Raw genomic sequence first — 7,634 nt, 5'->3', positions numbered from 1 at the left:
CTAAATAAAAGATACAACAGGAAACGATTCTTTGCAATGCCTTATGTGGACCATTTTGTCAGACTGAAAAATGAGAAACGGGCCTGCATTAGAGCAAGAAAGAGGTGTCTGGAGAAAAAGAAACAGAAAATTCTGCAAGAAAAGTTTCCACACTTTGCTGACACCCAGAAGTCAAAGCTTGGATAAAAAAAAAGTCTAAAATATTATTTTTGGTTGCATAGCATTCTCTGTACAAAAATATTAAGTGGTTTATAAAAAATTGTTACCAAATGAAAAAAAAAAAGATTATGGTATAGGATTTAGATAAGATTATTGTTGCCATTGATGAATCATGACAGTTTCTACAGATACACCTATTTCAGTGATTTAAGTCTTACTTTTTCTAGTACAACAATTATACTGCTACCAAACTAAGCAAGACTAGTACTGCTCCAATGGCATCCTTGCTTGTCACTGCAACACCAAACACCTATGTACGGTAACCTGGAAGGGTCTGATCCACTGGACATAACTGCAAAACCTACTTGCTAAAGTCTCCTGCCTAGTGACATGGAGCAAATTCAAGTATGCTACACAGGAGAACCATCTGCTGTGGCTGTGCAGATTCAGATACGCCACACTTAGATCCTGCTATTTGCAACACCACATCTACACGTGTACTCTCTGCGGCACAGGTAAGAGATACAGACATCAGTGTGGCCCCAATGTGCATTTGACTTCACTTTAGAAACTTACACTACTTGGTCAATAAATTTCTTCTGGTCCTCAGGAACTGTCGCAGGACATTTTGAAGTGTTAGGGGACACATACGCCAGAACTGCTGCACCATTGGCCTGAGAACGTTTTTCATCATATTGCTCTCTCAACTGTCTTTCTTCTTCCTGATTTAAATATGGAATTCCTATATGTGATTTTAAAAAGAATTTATTAGCAGAAGTAATTGTTTCACATAAAAAATTTTAAACTACATAATACATTCATTTACATTTAAGAAAATCAACAGAGAAAGTAAGTGATTTTGTAATATGTTTGTTCATTCATTTTTCTTTCAGCAAATACATATTCAGCACTAATGCTGTCCCAAGCATTGTATGAGGAACTGGCAGCTGATGATGAACAAGCAGACACATCCTGCTCTGTACTCAGGAGAACTACCTCTGACCAGATGATCAGAAAAAAAAGCCACTGTCAGTGAATCCTGAAAAATGAGAACCAGGGCAGGGAACAAGTATAAATGCACAGAAGGTAGAAATGGCTTGGACCTTTACAGAAACAGCAAAAAGCTGCTGTAAGCAGAACACAGTGAATAAAAGGGAAATAGTATGACAAGTTGGAGAGTGAATGAGGCAAGATTTTTAGATCCTTATGAGTCACGATAGGAAATTTATGTTTTCAAAGAGCGCTAGGACCCTATGAGAAGATTTTAAGATAAGAACAGTATCTAATTCGTGTTTAAAAAGTCATGCTGACAGCAATGGGAGCAGATATAAGGAGATCAGTTAGGAGCAAGAGCTAACAGCTCTCATCAGAGATCAGCAAGCTTCTTCCTAAAGGGACAGGCAGTAACTTTTCCTGTTGCCCATAAGGATCTCTGTCCCAGTGCTCAATCCTGCACAGAAGCAGCCATGCACAACACACACGTATGGGCATGGCTGTGATCCAGGAAGGCTTTTGACAACACAGAAAAAAGGGGCAAGTTATCATTTGTGACCCTGGCTTAGAACATGGAGATGACAGAATAGGAGAAAATGATTTTCAAGTAAGACAGACAGGACTTAAATACTGGCAGCAAGACATACAAAGAAAGACCAAATCAAGAATGAAAATTACCTAGTTTAAAAAATTGAGAAGGAGGAATAAAACGCGAAGACAGGCACTGACCACCCTCTTGGGGTGGAAATGAAAAAGTTATCACCTGACATATTAAATTAGCTAAGGGTATATATGAATTACTTCTGTGCTATTCCTGTTGAAAATTAATAAATGCAGTTGGACAGACTTAAAAAACCAGGGGCTGGGGAGACAGCTCAATAGAAAAGCGCTTGACAGGTAAATGCAAGGGTCTGAGTTCAATACCTGGTTCTGAAAAAAAAAAAAAAATTAAATGCATGGGGCAAGTCCATGCAAATGGGTATTCTACAAGATAACCTCTACTATTCAAAATTTTGAAAGTATTTTGTGAAACAGGAAAAAAATGTTCAAATGGGAAAGCAAACTAGGGAGGAGGAAGGAGAAGAGGGGAAAAAGGAAAAGAAGAAAATGAGAAAAAAAAGAAAAAAATGGAAACAAAGCTTTTGTAAATAAGGAAGGGGAAAGGGTTGAAGGTAGAGTAAAAGAACAGGAAAAAAAGAATCAAGATATGTCATGTACAGGTTAAAAACTCCCTATGATGAATGCGATCATTCTAATATATCTAAAATATATAAATAAATTTAATTAATAAAAAAGAAAATTTAAGTAATAAAACAACAGACTGAGAAGCATAGTTCTGGATTCAAAATAGTAGAGGGTCAGTAACTTAGTGGTAGAGTGCCTACCTAGCATGAGCTAGGCCCTCAGTTTGAGACCCTGAACCACAAGTATGTACATAAATAATTTAATAATAAAAATAATAAAAACATGAAAGTACAAGACCAACTAGGGAAAGTAATAACTCTAAGCTGGGGAGGTAAGCAATGTCCTCAATCAGGATATTAAGGAGCCAAGAGTGAGTCAAGAGCAAAAACAGAAGAATGAAGAGTACTTGCCAGGCATGGTGGCACATACCTGTAATCCTAACATTCTGGGAGGCTGAGGCAAAAGGTTCACAAGTTCCAGAAATTAGCAAAACTCCGTCTCAAAATTTGAAAAAATAAAAAAGGCCTGAGTAGTAGTTTCAGTGCAAAGGCTTTGGACTCCATCTCTAGTACTGACACAAAGAGCACTAAAGTCAGGAGGAGAGTGCTAGACATAAGAGGCAAGAGACAGTGATCAAATATTACTGAAAGCAAGGAAGAGTAAGATGTGGACAAAGAGGGATCCACTGGATTTGAAATCATAGTAGACCTCAGAGCAGGTGGCTAGCAGAGCGTTCATGGAGAACCGAAGCAAGAAGCTCACCTCACATGGGGTGAAGAAACTGAAGAGGGGCCTGGAGATGTAGCTACACAGTACAAAGCTTGCTAAGTATCGATGGGGTCCTGGTTCTATTCCACCATGGGGAGGGAGGGAAGAAGGAAAACAAAGGAAGTAGAAATAGTAAAAACACCTCACTAGTTTATTTGCTCTGAGTGGGAACATTATGTGGTAAAAAGGAAATAGGACAGAGAATAAGTGAAGAATTTGGTCTTTATTTATTTGGGCGAATACGGCAATTATAATGAAATAGTTATAGAACTAGTTGTAAATATGATATAGTAGAAGCCAGGCAAAATGGAACATGCCTGTAATCCCAGAACTTGAGAGGCTGAGGCAGGAGAACTGCTGTGAGTTATAGACCAACGTAGGCTACACAGTAAGATCCTGTCTCAAACAAACAAAACAAAAAAACAAAACAAAACATGATGTAGTAATACAATACATCACCTTATTAATCAAAACACTAAATAATAGGATCTGGTGGCAGGTGAAATAACTACAGTAATTCTGAAGCACTGATAAATGTGGACAAATATTTAAGATATCTGCAATAACTAAATGTCATCTGAATATAACTAGGGTTTCCAGGAGTGACCAAGCCTCAAAGCTGTTAGCACTATTGTGGCTGTTGCCTACATTCATAATGAAAAAAACTGCAGTTCCAGCTCAAGGGTGGAGAAAATATAGACACAAATATTTTCCCCTGCACAACCACAGACTTGAATTCTATCTTAGGGGTGGGAGAGAGAAGGGCATCCAAAACCTTCATTAAAATATCTCTGTACTCATATTTATAAAAGTTGATGGTAATAACATACCAAAAAATACTAATTTAGGGGTGAAGGGGCAAACTAGAGGTGATGGCAGCTATCGCGGAGACAGACTAGCTTGGACTGGTGCAATGATTCTCCCTCCACCGCAAGAACAGAAGGCAAAATTGCTAGGTTCAGACTCAGGATGGACTTGTGGATTTGCTGGAGAGAATGAAAGCAGTCCTTCACCAAGGGCTACAATTTTTACCAGAAATGGCATGGACATGAGCTGGAGTGGGAAAGTAAAGGAAAGAGTGACAGAAAAACATGTCTTAAAAGGAGGTAAGACAGGGAATTGGTAGGACTGAAAAGTAGGAATTTTAAACAAAGCTGAGTGCTCATTTGCAGCTTGTGCCCATGAATGCAGTGATGAACTGGCCTAGGCATGCCATATTTTCAGTAATATTCAGATGTTCAAAACAGAAAAGGGGCTGGTCAGTCAGATAAGCGAGGACTGGATAAAGAAAAGCAAGGGAATGATGTGGGTAGATAAAGAAGAAAGTCAAGGTACAAGAGGGCACAGTATAATGAGATAACAGGAGGTGGGCAGACTGAAGCAGGAGTCAGTGGAGGAGGATAAGAAGTGGTGCTCTAGGAGGGAGAGACCCCGGAGGGAAACAAGACGGCAGGGCTGCTGCTGAGCCCTGTCACCACACTGCAAGGATGGAAGGACCAAATGTAAACAGAAACAAAGACTGCTGACTACTGGCTCAAGAAACAGAGGAGAGGGCATTTGCTGGTCATCCTTATGGATGCTGAGGTCACCCAGAGCCAGGAAAGCAACGAAGAGAAGGACAATAAACTAGAGCCACTGCTACTCTACATGTGCCTACAAGTTAGCAGGAGTGTGTGACAAAGCTGGCGACACAGCCCAGAAAAGAATGGTGACTCCTACAAAAGGGAAAATTCAGATGCCCTGATAGTGATATACAGAAACAAGAACACTGTACCTTGCATGATCTGGCCAGAGACAGAAAGGATAAGAAGTAAAACCACCCACCTCACAAAGAGATATGGGAGGCAGCAGCAGAATTAGCAGGCTGCCTTCCTGACAAGAAGTCAAATGAAGTCAGAAGACTGCTGGAGGATGAGATTTAAAAGCTGGAATGGCAAGACGTGATCAAGAGGAAATAAGGTTCTATGTCAGATTTAGAGAATACCAACAGCACATGGGGATAGGTCTTGGTGACAACTGCAGGCCTCTTGACTCCTGATTCTGTTGCAACCAAAATATTCCAAGATCTTCACTAAAAAACAGAGAACATGGCATATTCCAATGTGGCTATTTTTCTTGTTTTATAAAAATAAAACAATGTGCTAGAAACTGTACAATCATCTGAACACTGATTTAAAGTAATTCCTTTCAAAGATGTTTGGGCTGGGGTTGTGGTTCAGTGACGCAGTACCTGACTAGCAGACACAAGAACCTGAGTTCCTTCTCAACACAAAAGAAAAAGTATTTGAAAAAGTTAGGTTTGGTGGTACAAGCCTATAATCTCATAATCTCAGTTACAAAGAGAGCTGACGCAAGAGGAACCTGCCTCAGAAAATAGAAAGGACTAAATAAAAAGACTGGAGATTAGCTCAGTGGTACAGAGCTCCTGAGTTTGACCCCCATTACTACAAAAAGACGAAGAAAGGGTGGGGGGAGGAAGAGGAGATGTTTGCACTATTCCCATAGTTTTCTAAAACATCAACTTCTGATTAACAATATCTTTCATAATCAAGTATAATCAAAAATTTTTAAACTACTTTAGAATACCTAAATTGTATTGCGTAGCTGGCTCAATCACTATTTGAGCTCCCCCTAAGTTTTTTTCTTTTTTTTAGTACTTCCAGTTAGCAAAACCAACAGTAAAAACTAAGCTGCAGTATGATGCAATGAAAAACTCAATAGGGGAGACTGGGCGTCCTGGTGCGCACCTGTAATCCCAGCGCTTGCGGGGCTAAAAGCAGGAGGCTCACTACAAGTCCAGTCTGTGTAGTGAGACCCTGTAGACCTTATACTAAATACATGGAAAAAAAAAAAAAAACAAAAACAAAACCCTCAATAGGGCACAGGTTCTAAAGACAAGGTGAAGAGGATTCATTTGAAGTCTATGTAGTATTTTTGAGAAAAATTCAGTACTTTTGTTGCAATAAATCGTTCCTTACTTTGCTCATTAATTCCACAATGGCCATGAGAAAAAATAAAATTTTTAAAAATAATTCAGTGCAGGACATTAGCAGATTGGCCATTCCAATCACTCACACTGTACAAAATTTCTTTCTACTGGGAGAAACGCAGAAGCTGTCTCCAAGTACTAAACACACATCAACTGATAGGAGAATTTTCATTGGACAAGGTGGCGCACACTTGTAGTCCTAGGTACGTGGGAAACTGAGGCAGCAGACCTGATGGAGAATAGTAGCTCAAGACCAGCCTTGGCAAATAGTTTGTTTCGAAAATAAATAAATAAAAGAGGGGAGGGGGGAAGATTAGTTTAAGAGAAGGTAATAGGAAGAATATGAGCAAAATATGTTATACACATTGAAATCCCAAAAAAGTATTAAAAATAAGGGGGTAAGGTGGACAATGGGGGTGAGAGTAGACAGAAGGTAAAGATTTGTATATGTACAAATCTGGCAAAATGAAACCTATCAATCTATACAATCAATGTGCATTAATAAAAAAAATGTATAAGGGATAAAAAGGAGCAACACTTATGATGATATTACTGGAATCGATCTACTTGTTACATTGGAAGATAACAGGGACGCATTCACTAGTAGTACAATAAACTGTGATCAATAAAATCAGAAGTTTGTGAGACTTCACTTGCACTCAATGAAGTAACACCCACTCTCCTGCTGAGTTCATAGTTGTCCTGGTTAAAAGTCATGATAAAGGAGTGTGCTGGAACTCTAAAGTTCCATTTCACACAGCAGGCACAAACAGTAATTCTCAACCAAATCCAGATTTAATTCTGAAGGATTAGAAACTATAAAGATAAGGAATACATAATCTTACCATTGCGAAAAACTTTATTGAAATCAAATCCCTGGCTTGCTAAAAAGTCGATACTGGAGCTCTGAAACAAGAGAACACATGTTTTGGTGATGTTAGCGACAGGTATGCAAACACAGGGAGAGAAGTAACTCAGGCAAGTAAACCCAAAGACATCAGGCAAGGGAGCAAGTTCAGAAGACAAGAGTTTTCTACCCACAGCTTCCTGTTTACTTAAAATAGCTGGACTTATAAACCAACTCCTTTGTTCTGACAATATTTTTTCAAATCCATTGAGGGAACAGATACCCTTCCATTTGGCAGAAAGGTCCTGACCTCCTGATTGCTATGCTGAGTCAGAAAAGATGCTACAAGTATCACAGAGCTCAGATATGATAAGAATGAATATCGAACAGCAAATTATATATTGAAAACCCAAAACACTAACTGGATGTTTCTTTTCTGAGTAATGCGGATTGAACTCAGGACTTTCTCACTGAGCTACATCCCAAGCATCCTCACCTTTTCTTTTTTCACTTTTTATTTATTTATTTATTTATTTGCTTTTTAAAATGTATTTATTTGCATTTAAAAGAAACTGTTCACAAAGATTAATGGGAAATTAACTAGTGGGAAAAAAGTCAACACTACCAAGACATTTTTTTTCAACTGAACAAACCTCATAGATGCTGTCATCAATATCAATGAAAAAAGTGATC

General features: G+C 38.7%; 1 protein-coding gene across 1 annotated transcript in view; it reads right to left on the bottom strand.

Moving 5' to 3' along the window:
- Positions 1-7,634, bottom strand: part of Parn (poly(A)-specific ribonuclease) — a 191,726-nt gene that overhangs the window by 175,220 nt on the left and 8,872 nt on the right. The window contains exons 6-7 of the mRNA XM_023704414.1: positions 6,940-7,000; positions 736-901 (exon numbers count right to left, since the gene is read on the bottom strand). Coding sequence (XP_023560182.1) covers positions 736-901; positions 6,940-7,000 — 227 coding nt within the window. The remainder of the gene's footprint in view (positions 1-735; positions 902-6,939; positions 7,001-7,634) is intronic.

This window comes from Octodon degus, unplaced genomic scaffold (genome assembly GCF_000260255.1).
Source record: "Octodon degus isolate 3935 unplaced genomic scaffold, OctDeg1.0 scaffold00195, whole genome shotgun sequence".
NCBI lineage: Eukaryota > Metazoa > Chordata > Mammalia > Rodentia > Octodontidae > Octodon > Octodon degus.
This window is presented reverse-complemented; position numbering and strand designations above follow the sequence as displayed.